General features: G+C 45.7%; 1 protein-coding gene across 1 annotated transcript in view; it reads right to left on the bottom strand.

Moving 5' to 3' along the window:
• Positions 1-20,678, bottom strand: part of LOC136583476 (uncharacterized) — a 30,557-nt gene that overhangs the window by 5,288 nt on the left and 4,591 nt on the right. Inside the window, exons 2-6 of the mRNA XM_066584246.1 lie at positions 18,766-19,150; positions 17,381-17,505; positions 15,507-17,272; positions 14,966-15,048; positions 2,135-3,482 (exon numbers count right to left, since the gene is read on the bottom strand). Of these exons, the coding sequence (XP_066440343.1) occupies positions 2,135-3,482; positions 14,966-15,048; positions 15,507-17,272; positions 17,381-17,505; positions 18,766-18,972 (3,529 nt within the window). The 5' untranslated portion in view covers positions 18,973-19,150. The remainder of the gene's footprint in view (positions 1-2,134; positions 3,483-14,965; positions 15,049-15,506; positions 17,273-17,380; positions 17,506-18,765; positions 19,151-20,678) is intronic.

The following is a 20,678-nucleotide window of genomic DNA, read 5'->3' as shown; positions in this document are numbered from 1 at the left end:
ATACTTATATTTGTAATAAGTCATATGCTGGTAGAGATGTTGCCTCCTTCTGCGCCATTACCCCCATAAAATTAGCACTAAATATGTAAGCGTTTTATACAATGTACTTTAACCCCATCACCACCACTCCAACAAATAAATACATAAATAAATTTGCAAGTCTAAGAGAAAGTAGTATACCCACAGCAGAGGGAAATGTACATTACACTGAAATTGCTAATATATACACACATACAGCCATACGTATACACACACTTTTAGGCTGCCTGTCGCCGGCCGGGACAGAATATCGCTAGCAATATTCCGCCACGTGGGAGCACTGACAGGCTCACCGCGGAGAATCGCGGCAAATCGCAGCATGCCACGATTTTAATAGTTAGCCTATGGAAAGCTTTTCCATAGCGGGCGCAGATCACGCTATGACTATTGCCCATGGACAGGCAGCCTTAGCAGTCAGTGTACTAGCAGTCTACCAGCATATGACTCATTATACATGTTAGTATATTTATAAGCAGTTAATGCCGTTATTTATTAATGCTATGAGTCCGGTAGCTGCAAGCAAATCCGTATGAAGCAATGCAGTTTAAATATGAAAAACTAGTTAAACCAGTGCTGCTGCTACAAGATGCAACGATCTGTAAGAAGACATTTGCATGTACCAATGCATCGCTATAGCCAGATAGCTGCAAGACACTGGAAAGGATCACTAAATAGGAAGTGGTTTTCTTTAACTACTGGAGACATGCTGCTGGAGAGGATGATTTAAAGGCTCATTTACACGCAAGGGATCTTTCAAACGATTGAAAGTTCTGGTGATCATTTTGCATAATGCCCATTAGCACTTTATTAGCTTCATTGCATGTAAATGAGCCTCATGGACCTATCCTGATAGGTCATTAATAAAAATTGCATGGAAACCCCTTTAAGTATTTTGTAGAATCTTAGTTTAGTCTTTTGCCTGGTCCTTTATTGGAGTGGATAATGCATCATCCTGCACAGGCTACACAAAGCTCAAGCTTGTAAACGTGAAAACTGGCATTATGTGCAGTTTGTTTAACCCTGTGTGGCCAGAATAACCATTTCCGTTTGGCACGTACACCAGTCCGGAGCTCACTCAAATTTTCCCACACTTGAATGCATTCAATTTGAGGCAAATCATTTTTGCAGTCGGTTTAACTAAAAATGTAGCAGTTTGTCTTCTGCAGCTTTTACATCATTGCACATATCTAAAACTCCAGGTCAAGTGTCAACATAAGTCTTCAGTGAAGCTGGACCAACAGTGTGATTACCCTCTGTTCTCCTGAAAGTAATCAGTTAATTTATGACCACAACAATGCGAAACTTATGTTGGGGTAATAATTAGCTGATAAGAATGTTCAGGACAGAAGAGGTAAGGACTGACCACCAAGCCCTCAGTCCATCTCTTGAAACTCAGGCCAGGCTCATGCGGGCGGACCAGATTCTGTATGCGGGAGGCCCGCAGCGGATTCTCTAACGCGGATGACCACAGCAAATCACTGGCGGTCAAGAGCAGTAGGTTTTTTTTCCTTCTGATGTTGGCAATTCCCACACCATTGCTTAGCAATGATGCAAGGACCCATTGCCGATGCGCAATGTACCCGCAGCCAATACACAGGTCAGATGGTTTCCATTGAATACAACAAAGGCTGTGTGCAGAAAATAAGAGCATGCTGCGATCTTTCTTCCGTTTGCAGAATATGCAATTCATATCCGCGAGTGTGAACAAAAAGAAAGAAAAGAAAAAGAGGGAAAGTACTAGCTTTTTAAGGCTTGCGTTTTTGCTGCTGCAGACCCTCCGCGTGGACGCCGACCACAGATTCTGTAATTGAAATCTGCCCGTGTGCAGTTTACCACATAAAGGGGCATGCAGAAGACAAATTGGGTTTGTTTAAAAAAAAATAAAAATCTTCACTATTGGACAGCCTCCAAAATACACATTTAGGGTTTAAAAAAAAAAAAAAGGCCCCAAAAAGGTGTCCATGGCCTTTAAGCAGCCTGTCCAAGAGATTTCTCTTCGTTGCATTGGCTACATGTCCAACCTAGAAAAGGCCAATAATCACTTCTGTCCATCAGCCAACTATTACTAATCAAATACAACGTGCAAGAGACTTACCAGCTGCATTAGTTCTAGTCTGTGGAACCCCTTGAAGCTGGTGTACTTGTATTCCAGAGGCTCCTAAGGCACCTAGGTTGATGGTCTGAAGGCCCGGCATTGATGAAAGTTGAGCAGCATTCATGGTCACTGAACCAGCTTGCATATTGGCATTGCCTGCCTGCCCCAGCGATACACCTTGCATCGGAGCAAGAGTGATTGTCCGAGCTTGGGGATTTTGAACCTGAAGGTTTTGCAACTGGATCGTTTGCCAAGTAACCTGCCCGTTGGGGCCCGTTGTAGGAGTGCGGATTGTGATTGGACCAGTGTTGGGCAGAGTTTGAAACTGAAGATTCCGTAGAGCATCTTGGGAGATGGCTTGTGCACTGAAGGTTTGGCCAGTAAGCTGTGCAGCTTGTAACGTCTGGATAGTCTGTCCACCTTGAACAATCTGTGGTTGAATGAGAATCTGTTGTTGCTGCTGAGTTTGGTCGCCATCTTTTTGTTGGCCCTGTTGAATAGAGTCTGTCACCAAGCTGAGCTGACCAGTGGATCTCTGAGAACTCTGAACTTGGACGTTGGTCCCAGGTGTGCTACTTCCACTGGTACAGTTCAAGAGGTTCATACTGCTAGCAGTGGTGCTGGTGGAAAAGGTATTGGCATTGGTAAAAGAGGCGTTTGCCTGAGAGGTGGCCAGCTGAGAAGAACTAACGCATGAAGTAACAGGCTGAGAGTTATCCTGAGTGCTCAGTGTCACTGACTGAGATGTGGGAGTCAGAGAAGCTGCGTTCACAGGGAGAAGGGTGATATTGCCATTAGGCGCAACGGGAACATTGGCCAAGTACTGGGTCTGTCCTGAAACCCCCTGAATAGGGACAGGTTGCTGAAGAAGGTTGGGCATGGCAGCAAGTATGTTTCCTGCACCAGTGCGATTGGTAGTAATTATTTGTTGATTTGTAGCTGGGATAATCTGCAGCTGTCCAGAGGCATCTTGCTGGACATTGACCTGAGGAGCAGTGGTAAACTGCAGCTGTTGCCCATCCACTGTCTGGAACTGGGGTATAACTTGATACTGAATATTAGGCATTACACCCTGCAGACTGGCTAGGACCTGCTGATTCTGCAAAGTCGGGGCTGCTGCAGCCACATGTTGTCTAGGGGCTATTGGACGGTTCTTTGAAGAGTTACCTCCTCCAGATTGGTCCTTGGTTTGAGCAGTCAATGTGATCTGCCAGCCGTCGGCTGTCTGTGCTATTTGGGCAGTGCTCAAATCCAGTTCTGTTGCACACTGCTGCTGGCCGGCACCATTTCCGTTTTCAGGAGGCTCAATCCTACTACATGTAGCAGCCAATGGAGCAGGCTGGGAGTCCTATCAAAAGTTAGAAGAAAGAAAAAGAAAAAAAAGTCAGCCAAATGTGAAACAAACAGCTTCATAAGTGTAAAAAAGTTCTGATGAGAATGCTCTGGGCAAGGGGTAGAGGGGGAGGGGTATGGTTACTTTGGGATATCCATGCATAAAAGTAGCAAGCACACTCTAATGGTCTAGCAGATAGCGGGAATTCGCTTTATACAGGCAGGTACTCCCTGCAGACCATACTGACATTTAAGTGAACTAGCAAAAAATAAAGATTTCCCAGACATCAATAAGAACGACCCCAAAAATTCTGGACCAATCCAACGGCTGTCGCATGGACTTTCTCCAACGTTTCAAAGTCACAAAGACAATAATCAAGAGAACAAACCAGCAACCAGGCAACTGAGCCCACACAGAGTGACAACTGCAGCATAAAGAACTCCAATATAACAATTCTTCAGATCAAGTTGAAGAGTGCGCAAGTGCAGAAGAGTGGAAAGCATCCCCATGCTCAGACAGCATCGAGCATCAATTTCACAGCCTTTACATACAGCCTGAGCCTCTGTAATCCCTATGGCTATAAACTTTCTAGAACTAAAATGACAAATTAAAAATAAAACCAATAGTCTGTCGTACGATTATTGACTATTTGAAACACCTCGTCACCAACTTGTCACCAACTAGCCGGAGATGTTCTAGTATCAGCTGACATTGAGTCATTATACACTGATACAAGACATCATGATGGGCTGCAGGCGGTCCGCTCCTTTCTGGGGACCACCAGATGGGACAGCAGCAATTTATGTGCTTTTATTATACAACTTTGGAGGTTTATTTTAACGCACAATCATTTTACCTTCGAAAGATTATTTCTCTCTCTTCGGAAGCAGGGGACTGCTATGGGGGCTTCTGGGAAGGGGAGATTTTTCATGGCGAGGGTGCACAAGCCACGGACTATGTATTGGTTGTGTTATATAGAGGATTTGTTTATTTTTTATTTGGCAAGGGCCTGAGGATGAGTGGGCGAGGTTTATGCTTTATCTTAACATCTGAATACAGAAGACGACGTATTGAATTTTTGGATATCTTGATTGAGAAAGATTTTGACAATATGCTGCCGACTGATGTTTTTTTGTCTACAGACCTCGATCACCTCATTACTACACGCTGCTTCTTTTCATGCTTATTCCACAATGTGTGCTGTCCAAGCTGGCAAATTCCTCTGGATGAGTCAGATCGGTTCATCAGAAGTAAAGTTTGAACAGCAGGCAACAGATTTTGGAGATCGGTTTTTGCAATGAGGATATAGTCTGAGATCTCTACGATTTCCTCGTTTTGCTTCCTAGCAACATGCGTATAATACTTATTGATATGGGTTATATTACAGTGTTTAAATTGGGGATAATTCGCCGTTTATCAGACCGCACACGTCACCCTGCTCCGACCACAGACTATAGCTTGCACTTTTGTTTGCGAATTCCTACTCATGCCCCACCTTGTCTCCAGCACCAGCTGCCTACCATATGTTCATTGGGAGGGGTATAACAGGAGGTGTGGGAGCGTAACCACTTGAGAAAGGAAACAAACACACGGCAGGGTGTCTCCTGGTGCCATTGGTTGGTACTTTTCTAGTATATGGTTTTTGACTCAACTTGCACTTAGCCTACTTTACCTGTGTGTAGTATTTTTCACTTATGTATTTGTTCTACTAGTCGGAGTCCTTGAGACCAATATACCTCTGTTAGGCTACCTTCACACGGACAAGCGTGAAATGAGGGTGAGAAACTCTGCCCGATATTGCGCATTTTACCTGCGGGGCGCTTTTCAAGCAAAATCACCTAGCATCTTTTCTCTGAAATTTTGATCCTCCGACGCAGGTTTCACATAGTCAAAAGATCAGCAAGTGTTTCCCATTGATTTCAATGGGAAATAACACACAGCATGCGATGTGTTTGACCATCCCATTGAAATCAATAGGCAATGTGTTCTGGGGGATGCAAAAAAATAGGACATGCAACCATTTTTTAACTTGCAGCATCTGAGGTGAAAAAAAATAAAACGCTTATGTGTATGACTACATTCAAAAGAATGGAGTTAATATTCGCAGGTGTTTTGTGCATCTTGCAATGCGCGAAAACTTGCGTGAATGTAGCTTTATACTGAGATTTGTTAGGCACTTTAGATTCCCATTTAATTGATCCTTTGTTGTATTTTAAGCCACCTGCACACAGGTGGATTTGCATTGCAAAATTCGGAGCGGGCATCCGCCTCGCCTCCTCTGGATTCTGCAGCAAATACCGCCCATAGTATGGAATGGAGAAGCAAATTTTCCTGCACATGAGCGGAAATCAATTGCGATTTTCCGCTCGGAGGGAAAATTGCAGCATGCTCTATTTTTGGCAGATTCCGTGCGGACTGCTTCCACTGAAGTCAATGAAGCCTTCGGATCACGGGATCCCCGTCATTGCTGCAAAATTTGTACTGCGCGTGTGCGCTGGCCAGACCATCCACAATACAGATTAAAGAGATTCTAGACAGGTGCTGCGGGATCCTGCATGCGGAATCGGACTCGTTTGTGTGCAGGCGGCCTAAGTCTTCTGGTGCTGTCAGACATGTATGTTATGTGTTTTTTTAATAAATTAATTATTTAGCTTAACACTCCTTTTCTTAGCATTTTATTGATTACTCAGGCGACCCTGTGTACTTTTGCTTTTTGTATTATGGATGACAGTGGGTGCGCGCGGTTCATGGGCAGTGCAGCTTTTTTTTTTTTTTTTTAAAAAAAAAGGTTTTTCCTATGCCGTCATTAGGCAATGACACGGGTACCCGCGTCCTATCTGCAATGTCAATTGCAGATCGGCTGCGGGTCGGATGGCTTCCATTGACTTCAATGGAAGCCATCCGTGCGAATTTCACACACAAATAAAAAACATACTGATTTTTAAATCCACTTGTCGAAATCACAATCGCTATCCGCTCATCTGAATAGACACAGGAATGCGCTTTTTTTTTTTTATATATGTGTGCGTAATACTGTGTGCGTAATCGTTCACACGGTTGACAATCTTGGATACCGCGGTTAAAATCCGGTTGTGTGAGACTGTTGTAGGTGGTCTGTGTGTTATTTTATTGCTCATGCTACTAGCTGAAATCTTACAGTTTTCTCCCTAATCCTCACAACAGCCTGACATTTCCTGTCCTGTAATATCACTTCTCAGTATCACGGGCAGGATTACAATGACAGGGAACACCTATATTATAACAGCGCTGTGAAGTGGAAGGCAGTTCTGGGTGGAGACAATAAAAGTATTACAGCTCCACTACATAAAAATACTGGAAATAACATATCAATATCCATCTGCTGTTACCGGTATACTAGAGGAAAGAACATGGTTAGGACAGGACCTCCAAGACAAAAGTGGCATATACACAGGCACACCATAGTGGCTGTAGTGCAAAACCACAAGACTGCTTCACAGCACCCTATAAGCGCCACGAAACCCCAAATACAAGACAACCGATTTGACCAAAATGTGTGCCAGAAACCACAAATGAATAAATATGGCAGTAATACATCTCAATAGTCATGTATCTGGTGTAGGCATGTCTCTTGGAACTCATCAGGTGCTGCCATGCTGTATATATATTTACCATTTTACTACAGTAAACTACTCATTATGATACATGAGCCAGTTATGGAGTCCAAGTGTTGGGAAATAGAGGAGTCACAGCCAGAATTAGGCCAGGGTCACACAAGCATCATATATTACACGTGCGGGGTCAGTGCACAGAATACCCGATGGATGGACACAATGAAAGTACATTGATTTTCATTGATCCATACACACTCCGGTATATTTATTGCATAGAACAAAAAAAAACAAAAACACAGCATGTTCTATTTATCGCATATTACGCACGATAGACCCCCCCCCCCAAAGGAACCAAGAAGCCAGTGCATGAGAGCGTGCGTGAAACACGCAGTCATGCACGGGCATAAGCGATCACAAACTGCGATCCGCAGCTCTACATGCCAGTAAACGCTGCAATATTTATGCAGCGTTTTACCATACGGTCACGTGAAGCCGGCTTTGGAAGTTTGCCTTGCATACTTGACAGCTCGAGGCATAGAAGACCTCCGTCATTTACAATAGGTGATCACAGCTAACCTACTCCATCCCTGCACACCTCAAGGGCTATAGAGTCTGTCTGATGCAATCTGGTAGAAATGAACCAACTGTAGCTTAAATGTAAAAAAAAATTAGATATTATAAAAATGATCGAATTGACGCAATGCATAATGTGTTGCATATTTTCTTTTATAGGAACCTAGGAAAGTGTTGAACTAGCCTGTAAACATACATTGTATTCATCTAATTCCCCATTTATTAACAACATTGATAACTAAGAAGTGGAATATAGGATGTAGCTTTTTTTATCATAATGGGGATGAAAAGCCTGATCTTACTATTTTAACACAGTAAATTAAAGGGGTTCTGACATGAAAAAAAAAAAAAAAAATTACTCACCTTGCCTGGCCAGGACCCATCGCAAGGCATGTCCCCTCCATCCGACTTCATCTGCGGCTTCTAGAAGCAGAGCAGGAGCGGTCAAAATGACCCCTTCCTGCTCTGCTCCGTCCGCCACTTCTGAGGTGAACGGACGGGCCGCCCACAGCAAGCACGTCACAAGCAGTGCTTGCTGTTGGCGGCCCGTCCGTCCTGGCTGAACCCCGAGATTCTGCGCGTGCGCAGTGGAGACGCGGCCCGTCCTGACTCCTGTCAGAGGGCACCTCTCCACTGCGCATGCGCGCAATCCCGGTATTATTGACAGAGGGGCCGGGGTGACAGACACTGTTATGGGCCGGCCGCAGAGTGCAGAAGAACACGGCGGCGGCCTTCCCCCCTCCACCTCTGCGGAATTTCGCGGCGGCGGCGAAGCGCACTCAAGCTCTGACTGGAGGACCCGCCGCCAGGAATCTGACAGTGCCAGCGGAGGAGCACAAGCGCGGAGCTGGCAGCGGGAGAGCAACAGCAATAGAGCAGAAGCGCGGAGAACGGCAGCTCTGAGCGGGGCAGCGGCCAACAGGGAGCTGAGAGTTCGGGCGGCATCTGTGAGAGGGGGCCCTCACGGTCAGCCTTACATGACTTTGTTGCATTACACTATCCCATTGTAATGCTGCCATGTTACAGTGCTAGCATGGCAGCATTTTTGCAGGACCTTGGCGCAGGAAGAGAGCTTGCTGGGAGATGACCTCCCTGATGACAACAACAACAGAACACAAGGTAAGTATTATGTTTTAACATGCCAAAAATCGTGGGTTCCCTGTGACCATTAGGCAGACCAGGGAACAATGGCTGCTAAAGCATAAAAACATTATTCGTGTCAGAACCCCTTTAATCACTTAAACCTGAGTCATATGAAGAAGTCTGAATCAGGAGTTAGGAGTCCGGGAAAACTGAGAAGTTGGAGGTTTGGCTAATGAACTCCAGAGCCCTGTCCACAACACCCTCCCACAGAACTGAATAAGGGGACTTTTACCAGACCGAACTATCCTCAAAAAAGAGCACATTTTATAACTAGTCAACCCATATAAAACACGGAACCGGACAGGGTACTGAGCGAGAAGTCGGGGATAAGTCGCTAGTCACTTTGTGTCAGCTCACTGAACGGTAGCAACTACTGAGTGACTTCTCGCTTAGTGTAAACAGTCGTTAATCTACAAGTGACTGCCTGCTCAGTGAATGGAGGTGGGCAGCCGGAAGAGATCTCTAGTGTGCTCTTCCTCCATATGCTAAACCATTATAGCAATGCGGCTGCTGCATAACAAATCTTTCAACTGCAGATCAGGCAAGATGGCGGACCCATCATTAAAAAAAAAAAAAAAAAAAATCCTACTAAGACGGCTAAAAACTAAGCCGCTTATTTCTCCCAGTGATACCGGCTCACTTTCCTCCGGCTGCATGGAAAATTAAAGGGAAACCGCGTCATACAGATGTCCGTTTTCTCCCCTGCAACCTCTAATATGGCCCGTAGGTCCGGTATCTACATGCCCAGGCATCACAATCACAGAGACTACAAATGGTGAGCAGGATTCTCGAGAGCCACAGATGGAGATCTAAGGCACAGGAGAGGCTACAAACTGTACCGTCCAGCAGCACGCGTGTCACAGGCAGCACACAGAACTGCAGCCCATGTTAGGGGATGACAGATGATCGGATGCCATTTGTCTCATCTAGAACAAACAGGAAGCAGGTTCAAGGTGCTTCAGTGCCAAGTGTTGTAAGCACAGGACTAGGCAGTCATATTCATGCTTGTTACCCTTTATATTAGCCTCTAATTTAGTATTCAGAAAGCTACAGTGGGTGGTGGTGGCATCAGACATCGGAGCGCCCCCTGAAGTATCACAGCAGGAGTGAAGCGGTCAGTTGTCCTATGTGAAGGTATCCTGTAGTACAGATTTGAGATAATGAGGGTCCTACCTATCCCACCCAGACAAGCTGACCTCTGTGTACATATGTTGATAGGGAAAGTGGTCACTGTATGCCAGCGGTGACTGTCTGCTGTGTGCCTAGCACAAGACATTCATCAAGGCTCTTGTGTGCATTAAGTAGACGCAGTGCCAGCCTTGCCTTATAGCCTGCAGATCCCATTAACTGTACACACGCCAGGTCGGTGTGCACACACATTGCAACAAACAAAATGACATTACCAACAATTGGTTGCGACTTACTCAGTAGTGATTTATACAACGCCCGGCCAAACTACTGGAAGATGATTAACATAGCACCCCAGAAGATTTAGCCTGACATTTGGGGAATAGCATTGCTTTAGAGGAAAGCTTATACCCTACGACTAATGTAAGGCTTGAGGGACAGTTAGGAGGGAAAGCCTCATGGGATCTGGGAGCTTTAGGTACATGATGGATGGATGATATGTCACCCTCTATAGAGGTTTTCTGGTTAACCATGATATGTTACAAAGGTCATTACAGGGTCAGATGAGATGGAAGAAAGTGAGTTCTGCCCAGTGATGGAGTGGCTGGCAGCAGCAGCTGATTGGCTTAAGAAAAATGGTGGGAAATGCCTGTGGTTGTCAGGCAGAATCTGGTGGCCTGACAGTGGCTGGTGATTGGCCCAGAGGAACAAGCTGGGAGGAGCAACAGTGAGATAAGGAGGTGCAGAGATGTGGGCCATCATCATCTGGAAAGGAAGCAGCATACAGGTGACAGCTCCCTCTTCCTGTCAGTTCCTCTCACAATTCCTGTCATAGCTTCAGATCCTCTGTGAAGATGGAGGACCTGCTGCAGCGGCTGATCGTCAGCGAGGATGAAGCGGACGGTGAGGAATTGCTTCACAGATGTCTGGAATCCCCTGCGCTTCAGCTGAGGACTTGTCAGAAGCGCAGGCCAGGAGGAGCTGAACAGGTAGAGGACATCGTCTGAACGCTTGTATCTGAGGAGGACTTGGCAGTAGAAAAACACCAGCGAAGCGAACGCAGGGGCTGCCTTTTACCTGCATCCGATCTGAGGTGACTGAAACCTGGCAGCGGGAACAGTGCCCAGCAGATGCCAACACCAGCAGGAACAGTGCCACCAGATGCCAATACCAAGTCCTGTGCTGCTGCAGGTGCAGGACCCCCGGTAACCAGGTGGTACCCCTGGTTACTGGCACCTGTGTATAGAAGGATAAATTTAGCTTGTGTACCAGTTGGGAGCGATTTTCGCACGGCGGTTTTTGTGTTCGTTTTTTTTGGCGGGCCGGAGCCAGGAGCCGGCCCATTATAGGGAAGACATTCAAATCTTTCCACTATACTTTCTCTCTGCTCCTGGCTTTGGCTCACGAAGTACTGGATATGGGGGCCGTCGTGTGAGCGAGGTAGATTTGTCAGTTTTAAATGTGTTAGTGTTAACCCTTACTAGGCTGTAAAGAAAGGGCTGGTCAGGGTGATGATGGGGAATGTATGTCTGCTTAACAATTGTGTTTTATCAATGGTATCATGTCTGAGCTGAGGTAGCCGGCCCTGAGGCAACCGTCCGCAGACGGCCGGCCCTGAGGCAACCGTCCGCAGACGGCCGGCCCTGAGGCAACCGTCCGCAGACGGCCGGCCCTGAGGCAACCGTCCGCAGACGGCCGGCCCTGAGGCAACCGTCCGCAGACGGCCGGCCCTGAGGCAACCGTCCGCAGACGGCCGGCCCTGAGGCAACCGTCCGCAGACGGCCGGCCCTGAGGCAACCGTCCGCAGACGGCCGGCCCTGAGGCAACCGTCCGCAGACGGCCGGCCCTGAGGCAACCGTCCGCAGACGGCCGGCCCTGAGGCAACCGTCCGCAGACGGCCGGCCCTGAGGCAACCGTCCGCAGACGGCCGGCCCTGAGGCAACCGTCCGCAGACGGCCGGCCCTGAGGCAACCGTCCGCAGACGGCCGGCCCTGAGGCAACCGTCCGCAGACGGCCGGCCCTGAGGCAACCGTCCGCAGACGGCCGGCCCTGAGGCAACCGTCCGCAGACGGCCGGCCCTGAGGCAACCGTCCGCAGACGGCCGGCCCTGAGGCAACCGTCCGCAGACGGCCGGCCCTGAGGTAACCGTCCGCCGTCCGCAGACGGCCGGCCCTGAGGTAACTACTGCATGCAGTCTGTGGTTGAGGCGGCTGCTGCTGTTAATCAGATTTGGGCTATAGTTACTTGTTATTTTATAACTGTTAGGGCGCCCACCCACTGGCGATTTTTTTTCCTTTGCGTTTTTTCTCAAGAGCAATGAGTATTGAACGTGCTCCTGTCCACTGGCGTTTTTTTCTCGGTCTGTTGCAATTTTTAACATAGGAACTGTCAGTTGCGTATGTGTCCTTATTTTTCTCTTAATGCACCTATGAATGTCAATGAAAATGAACGGAAAAGGCGCGAAAAACGCCGCGGAAAACGCTGCGTTTTTCACGCACGAAAATCGCAAATGCCAGTGGGTGGGCGCCCTTACTTTTATATAAAGAATCAGAATCTAATGATGACCAGAGGAACAGAGATGGTTAATAATGGTTACCGGGATGTTGGCGTTTCCTCGGTGTAACTAGTTAGGTGGTTGTTAGACATCCTTGGGGCACCTCACTACCTGGATGTGTTTTTACATTTATGGAAATCAAGGTAAATATTGGGCCGGTCTCATCCATTTATTGTTGTTTTTTAGTATAAATTGGAGTGGAGCGAGTCTGGTGCAGGGGAGGCCGATGAGTAGCGAGTTGCAGTCGGGAGTGGATAAGGGCAACCACGAGTGTCTTTAGTGTGTCCGTGGTTAGGAACGGCCGTATTTTAGCAGTATTTCTGAGGTGCATGTGGCATGTTTGGGCCAGAGATTGGATATGGGGGGTACAGGAGAGGTCAGAGTCCAGTGTGACCCCAAGGCAGCAGGCATGCTGTTTGGGGGTTATGATGGTGCCAGACACTGGAATGGAGATGTTGAGGGGAGGTCGGTTGGAAGGCGGATAGACGAGGTCAGTTTTAGAGAGGTTAAGTTTGAGAAAAAGGGGGGACATAGTATTAGAGACAGCGGACAGACAGTGATATTTTGGAGGAATGGCTCATAGATCTCACGAGAGGAAGTGTATAGTTGGGTGTCGTCAGCGTAGAGATGGTATTGGAGGTCGAATTTGTGGATGGCTTGTCCAATTGGGGCTGTATAGATAGAGAAGAAGACCAAGGATCGAGCCCTGGGGTACCCCAACAGTGAGAGGAAGTGGGGACCCTGAAAGAGCGGTCAGAGAGGTAGGAGAACCAGGAGAGAGCAGTGGCCTTTAGATCAATCGAGCGGAGCATAGTGAGAAGGTGGTCATGGTCGACCGTATCAAATGCAGCAAACAGATCAAGGAGGATTAGTAGGGAGTAGTCACCTCTCAACTTTGCCGTCTTCAGGTCATTTGATACTTTTGTGAGGGCAGTTTTGGTCGAGTGTAAAAAACGGAAACCAGACTGGGAGGGGGGGTTGGTGTCGATGTAAAGAGAAATTGTTTACCAAGAAGACGACTAGCAGATCTCGTGTAGTAGTCGGGACCCAGGAGAAATACAAACCAGCTTGTTGCAGTATTAAATTATTTCTAATTTATTCTAAGGCGTGTATGGGTTATATACCATAAATTACATCACAGGAAAAGTATATACCTCCAAGATTAATAATAATACATAATAGGCTGAAACTAAAATGACTAACACAAGTTACACCTTTTAAGGTGTAACTATAGCATACAATGAAACCGTTATGAATTCAGTGAAAAGGAATGTAGGGGGGGTATCTAGGAGACGGTCGTATCTCCTGTCTGTCCCATCCGTACCATGCACAGCTATAGCATCATGCTATATATTTCTAGTCTATAATCCAATAAAAGAACAATTAACCGATACATTGATCTACAATTTTCTTAACAGTCGAGGAGTGCGTTGTTAGAAAGCGTGTAAGGCGGGAGTAGACCAGGCATTCTAGTAATTTGGAGGTGAAGGGGAGGTTTGAGCAGGGTCTGTAGTTGGCAGCACCAGTCGGGTCCAGGGTTGGTTTTTTGAGCAGATGGGATATGATTCGAGTGTTTTAATGAGGGGAAAGTGCCAGGAGGTTAAGGAGAGGTTGCAGATTGTAGGGAGGTGAGTAATGAAAGCTGGGGAAAGGGACCGAAGGTGGTGATAGGATTGCTAGCGCAGGTGGTGGGGCGGGCAGCGAGAAAGGAGCCTGGAGACTTCTTCCTCGGTCGTTGGTTCTAACGTAGAAAGGGAGTAAGCGCTGGAGGTATTGCTGAGGAAACTGGGATCGGGGCTAGCCAGGCCGTTTTTAAGAGATTTCTTTTCGGATGTTGTCGATTTTTTTCTTTGAAATAGGCAGCTAGTTCTCCAGTAGTCAGGTCTGTTACAGGGACCTGTTCTTTGGGGCTGAGGAGGGAGTGGAAGGTGTTGAGTCGTTTGGGGTTGTGGGATAGTGAGGAGACAACAGAAGTGAAATAAACTTGTTTGGCATGGTGAAGGGCTAGGTTATAAGTTTTAAGCATGAATTTGAAGTGGAGGAAGTCTGCGGGCAGCTTTGATTTTCTCCACAGCCGCTCAGCACACCCAGAGCATCGCTGGATGAAGCACGTTTGGGACATGAGCCAAGGTTGCCGTGGTCTGCAGTTGACGGCATGCGTTACGGGTGGTGCTGCTTCATCGAGGGCTCAGCAGAGGGTGGTGTGGTAGTAATATGCTCATTAACCCATTCACAGCCAGGGTAAATCCATCCCCCTTTCTGACAACATGTAAACAATCCAGAATGTCAGGAGCAGCAGAGAACAGGAGGGACAGCAGCAGGGCAGAAGGATGGGTTCCTGGAGCCAGCCTCAAGTGGGCAGTTGATAGTAAAAAGGGGTAGGTGGATTGACAAGAAAAGGGTAGGAGCCGCAGAGCAGCGACACCCCCCCCCCCCCCCCCCCCCCCCCCCGCCTGGCACTGAGTGTGGGGGAAATGGGCTGCTGCTGCCAGGGTGGGCGCACATACCTGCTCCTTCTGGACATATCCGCTTCCTCCCACTCGGCTCTCTGACTTGCCAGCAGTGATGTCCTCGGCCATGGGTTCCTGATCTGTGGGGCAGAGAAGCGGCATCAGTCAGTACAACATTAGCACATCCTGAACTGCGTATTACTAAACATGGCGGGCAGGACGAGGACAGACACAACTTCCAGGACGGGGCATGGGACAGAGCTCAGCCATGATGCTAGCAGCCACCGCAGGTTACAGAGAGGTCAGAGCAGGTGAGAGGGCAACTATATCCTTCCACCCCACCCACCCAGGAGGACAGCGAAAAGGGCGGGAGGGGTGGAGAGAGACAGGATGGAGGGGATCCTCGCCACCACCACCTCAAAGTGTGTGCCAAGGAAAAAGAGGGCGAAGTAGCGGAGGGCCGGATATCACTACTGCTACACAACCCCCTCCAATAACACCGGCCTCGCCCTCCTCTCAGGACCGGCCTACAGCACCGACCTCTCCGCTCAGTAAACCTCGCCTCCAATCTACTCTGGAGGCCGCCGCCATTACTTACCGCTCATCTTGTCTGGAGGGGGGTGTAAGAATGTCAGAATTGAAGATTCAGTTTGTAACGCAAAGTACTTTTTGTGAAAATCTGTAATGGCAGCGTGAAAATCAGATTCATTTTTTCGCTCTCTGCATATAAGATCATCAGAAATTTCATACAACATTCTGCGGGTTTCTTCCAAATAATTCACTGTAGCTACTGATTCAGGCAATTCAAAGTTGTTGTTTTCATTAATACAGTCTGGTTTTTCCACCTCATCATCTTCCGCCTGTGATTGTAACTTTTGAGGACTGTGAAAATGTAATGATCCAAACCAACCTTCGGGAATATTATTATTACCCGTTGCAACCCAGAACAGAAGTTTCTTGGTCTCAGAGTTTGCAGCAAGTATATTTTGACAGCTAAAATTTTCCTGAAAAGTAATTGCATGCTTGTGTTTGCATGGTCCACCATTTCTGCCTATATAACATTCACACAGACCTAACTGTAAATCCACAGTGTACCAGACATCACTTCTTCTTGACTTGACTTTATACAAACCATTTTCTATTTTTTTTACTAGAAGATCCTTGCACTGGTTTTCATTAATTTTGTCCATGGATTCTAGATATTGTTCTGACCTTCCACTAACATTAATAATTTTCGTTTCATAGTACAAGCCTAAATCCGAAATGAGGAACTGCAAAAGCTGCACAACGCTGTATGCTCTGTTACGTAGAAAGAGTTGATCTTTTAGAACACGAATGGCAGATTCAGTTATGTTTGTGTTATTCCCACAAGGCAGGTCTTTTCGAAAGCATAATGCCCAACGCTCACGACGGCGGCACAGATTTTCAACATAGAATCGAAGAGCAGGAGAGAGCTCAGAGGTAATAAGATTAGAAAATAATTCTTCAAATTCCTCTGGTGAACTGCTGTACAGAAGCCGTCTTATTTTTGTAAAGCTCTCTAGTCTTTCCTGTTTCGAAATGCCATGCTTAGAGTCAAGTAACCAACGCCAAACAGCTTGCAAAATATGAACGATGCATAAAAGTATGGTGGCACTGGGGAATACATTCTTTATAGCATTCTGCTCAGCCTTAGAATCGTTAGTTAGGAAAACAAGTGGGCCAAGTTTTCCTCGTCCACCAAAGGCACTGTCGGTTAAAAGTAACTTATAATCTTGAAGAGCTTGAAGTAGTACTTTCTCGGACTCGGAGCTTGTTAACAAAACTCCAAGGGGTAGGCTACCCACACAGCTGTCAGTCATTATTAAGAATATTCTGCAATTGTATCGGTCGGCATTCCCGGATGAATCGATAAAGCAAATACTCCCAGAACTCTTCAATGTGTGAACCCTTTCCATAATAGGTGTGCACATACTAATACAAAAGTTGTCCGATAAAGTGCTGCAAGTAATTTTAATACCTTCACTTTTTAAAACTTCTACTCTGGAAACAATTGACTCCAAAATCTTTTCTTTTGTAAAATCACCATATTTTTCTTTAAATAGCGTAGTGTACAAAGTTTGAACCGACCGTAATGGGGGACACCGAGCAGCATCACATGCAACCCGCTCATAATCTTCATCGTATTGCTCCATCAGGTCCCGTTTATGTAGTTTTAAAGCATGTGATGGGCCATTACCAGCTTTGAAAAATTCTATAAATTTTAAGCGTACTTCTGACCCCACATCCCGAAACTTCAGGCTCTCTGCTGATTTAACTTTGTGATTGTGAGCACCAGAAAATGCAACCACCGTGGGGTATTCAGGCAAGAACGCATCAGCTGACCTTTAAAGAAGAAAAAAAACGAATTACCCAGGCAATTTGCTTAATTACGGGGGTTTGCAAAGTTATTTGTTAATACATTTCTAAACACCTATAGGCTAAATACTGTACCTGTTTCTCTTTGCCACAACTTTAATAGTTACAGACATCTTATTTGGACAATTGGTATGTTTTTTCGAAGGTTTTTTCACTTTGTGAGAATTTGGTACAGTATTGTGATGGCACCTGTATGATTTCTATAAAAATAAAAGCAATTAGTGTATCGAACAATACAGAAAACTTTAAAATACTCAAAAAATCTTATTTAATGTATTTTCCGGCGTACAAGACGACTTTTTAACACAGCAAAATCTTCTCCAAAGTCGGTTGTGTCAGTTACATCTCGCGGTGATGCAACCAGGAAGTATCCGGCTGCCTGCAGCACCCGCCGGGCCTGGGGAGTATGGCCTTCTGTTTGTATCTGTGTGTGAGTGAGGGGGTGGCTGTGTAAGTGGGTGAGCAAGCGGGTGGCTATGTGAGCAGGTGTCTGTGTGAGGAGCAGTGTGTGTGTCTGTGTGTTGATGCTGGGAGTGATGGTGGATGAGCATGAGTGGATGTGTGCGGAGAATGTGGGTGATGTTGCAGAAGCAACCATCAGCCAATTGCCGGAGGGGTATTCATATACAGTGAGTATATCTCAAACTCTATATTTTAACTGGAAAAGTTAGGGGTTGTCTTATACGCCGGAAAATACGGTATTCTTTCTCTCCCTCTTAGAAATTTCTCACCAGCGCTATAAAGAGTGTCATACACCCATTCCACTGGTTCTACAAATTTACTTTTCTTATGACCAAATTATGCATTGAAACATATTTACCGTATTTTACTGTGTATAAGACGCCCCCCTAACTTTACCGCCCAAAATTTGAAAAGAAGTTTTTAAACATAATACAGCACAGATTTTTAATCTGTACTGTAGTATATTTAAATACTGTCCCTAGTACCTGTTCATGGGTCGGGCCACCTTAGCGCTGCAGGGCGGAGAGCCATGGCGGCATGTAAAGGGTGCCCGACCTGTGAAACCTCTTCCTACAGTCACATGCAGACATAACATACAGACAGACAGGGATTATAAACACCCGGCGAACTTCATCTGTTAATCAGAACTGGCCTCTGTGTGGTCCCCATAGCAACGGGGACAGGACTTCCTCTCACCCCCTCCCCCAATAAAAAAAAAAAAAGCACCAGAGACAGTTCTAACCCTAAAAATATTACACTTCTACTAGGCCTGTATGTCATCATCCACACCCATAAAAGGATAAAAGATGACGTTTGCTTGTAACTGACCTCGTTTTTTAACTGTAGTTTTTACTTGAAATAAGTTTTATTAATCTTAACCAGATCGCCCATACATATCGCCCAGACACACACTGCGCCCATACATATCGCCCAGACACACACTGCGCCCATACATATCGCCCAGACACACACAGAGCGATTGTCAACATGCCAGTTACCTTTAATAACACTTTATTGGCCTCGCAATTTTTTCCTCGCAAGACTCTGTAAGTTACATAGTTTAAATTTTCATATTCTTCCTTCCATTGCTGAAATTCCTCTTTAGTTTTGCAACGTAATCTCAACAGAGCGGTACTATTACTTTTGGAAACCAAAATCCCGCTGTTTCTTGGAATAATTAAATCATTTTCTTCAGTAGCTTCCATGTTGCATTAACTCTCCGTATGCCGATCTCAGCTAACCAATATCTATGACGAGAACCAATCAGGGTGCTGGAATTGCTGTATAGTGATCAACTGGTGTGTAAAATGTCAGTATGCGGTCAGGCTCCCTACATCCTCCATGCCGCTTCTCCTGCCCGCTGCAGAAACACAATAGTAAAACCTAAGAGAAGAGCGAGATCCCAAGTGAGAGCTGCAGAAGTGGAGAAAGCAACTTTACAATTACGTAATATGCATCAAATAGAGATCCCAACACGCAGCACACATGCACAGATCGCCGACACGCAGCACACGTGCAAAGAGCAACACCTGAGAAAGACACAAGACAGTGACTGAGAACTTCAGTGTGAACAGGGAAGGAGATTCCTATCCACTCAACTGTCCGCAGGTCCTAGCAGCAACACACAACCGCACGCCAAATATACCGCATGTACACTAGGGTGATGACTTTCCTCTTAATGACTAAAATGACATTTATTCCATTGAAACCGGTTATGCTCAAACCACTTTGAAATGTTACGTAGGCCATTTAATCAGTTTATTTAATTGTTATATATCATCAAACTGACTTGTGCAATAATTTATGTACCAGAGGATAGTATAAAATTTTCCAGATTATAGAATCCTCTGTGCCGTCCAACCAGACAGTGACATAGTTGCTCCGGAAGCTTCTGTAGAGTTCTAAAAATTTTCTTGAGCCGTTTCGCAGGGTGGTATAAACTGGTATACAAGCGAGGTGTTCAAAGCAGGTAGTTGAGTTTTAACTAGCTTAATTTGGTGTCAAAATTATTATTCCTTACTATAACTATTGCGCATTCTCCAGTGTTATTTTAAAGAGTTTCTTGTATTTGATGAGCTGCATTTAACTCTCAGTAATTATAATTGAACAGTGAGCAATATTTTATTAGTTTGTGCCATTCTTTATTTTCTATAATTGGTATTTGCTTGTTAGAGTTTTAATATATTTTATTCAATAACAGTTTCTTTAATTTGTTACGTATTTAATATTTACATTAAGGACTTTCATATTTTAGTTGCGGATTAAATGACAGGTCGTTCAGAAAGAGTTCTTCTAGCACAGAGAAGAACAAGGAAACCTGGACAAAGAACTTAGTGCAGTTTCAAGTGCCAATTTATGAAGCACCCTTGAGTGAATGGACTCGCAAGCCCCTAAAAAAGCACGTCATTGGACGCTTTAAATTTCTTGAATCTACTGCCAAAGAACGGAGACAGAGGATCAGTCTAATTGCTGTGGAGCTTAAAACCCTATGGAGCAAAACACTGAACTTCCCGCATGTATCTGATCAAGCCATTTGTGCAAAACTAGCAAGCCTTCTAAAAGAATAGGAGTGCTGCAAAAAGAAACAAAAATTTGATTCATTGAATGAACTGTTTGATGTGACCAAGGTGAATGGTGAATAGATGTGTAAAGAGGATAAGAACCTCTACAAATTTAGAACAAAGGTCACATTGGTTATTCCACTGTCAAACCTGCTAGTGTCAAAACCATCCACCCATCCAAGTGGGGGAAGACAATGGAAGAGACTGTCCACACTGAAGAGCTTAGCTCTGCATTTTTATCCCTGGATGTTCCAATAAAGATTTATTACTTCTAGAAGATGTTGTGAAGACTTTACTTTGTTGTGCTGCTTCTCACCTATATACTTACACGCTGAAGAGGAAGAGCTGGC

The sequence above is a fragment of the Eleutherodactylus coqui genome, chromosome 1 (assembly GCF_035609145.1).
Source record: "Eleutherodactylus coqui strain aEleCoq1 chromosome 1, aEleCoq1.hap1, whole genome shotgun sequence".
Lineage (NCBI taxonomy): Eukaryota > Metazoa > Chordata > Amphibia > Anura > Eleutherodactylidae > Eleutherodactylus > Eleutherodactylus coqui.
Note: the sequence above shows the minus strand (reverse complement) of the source record. Positions and strands in the feature narration are given on the sequence as shown.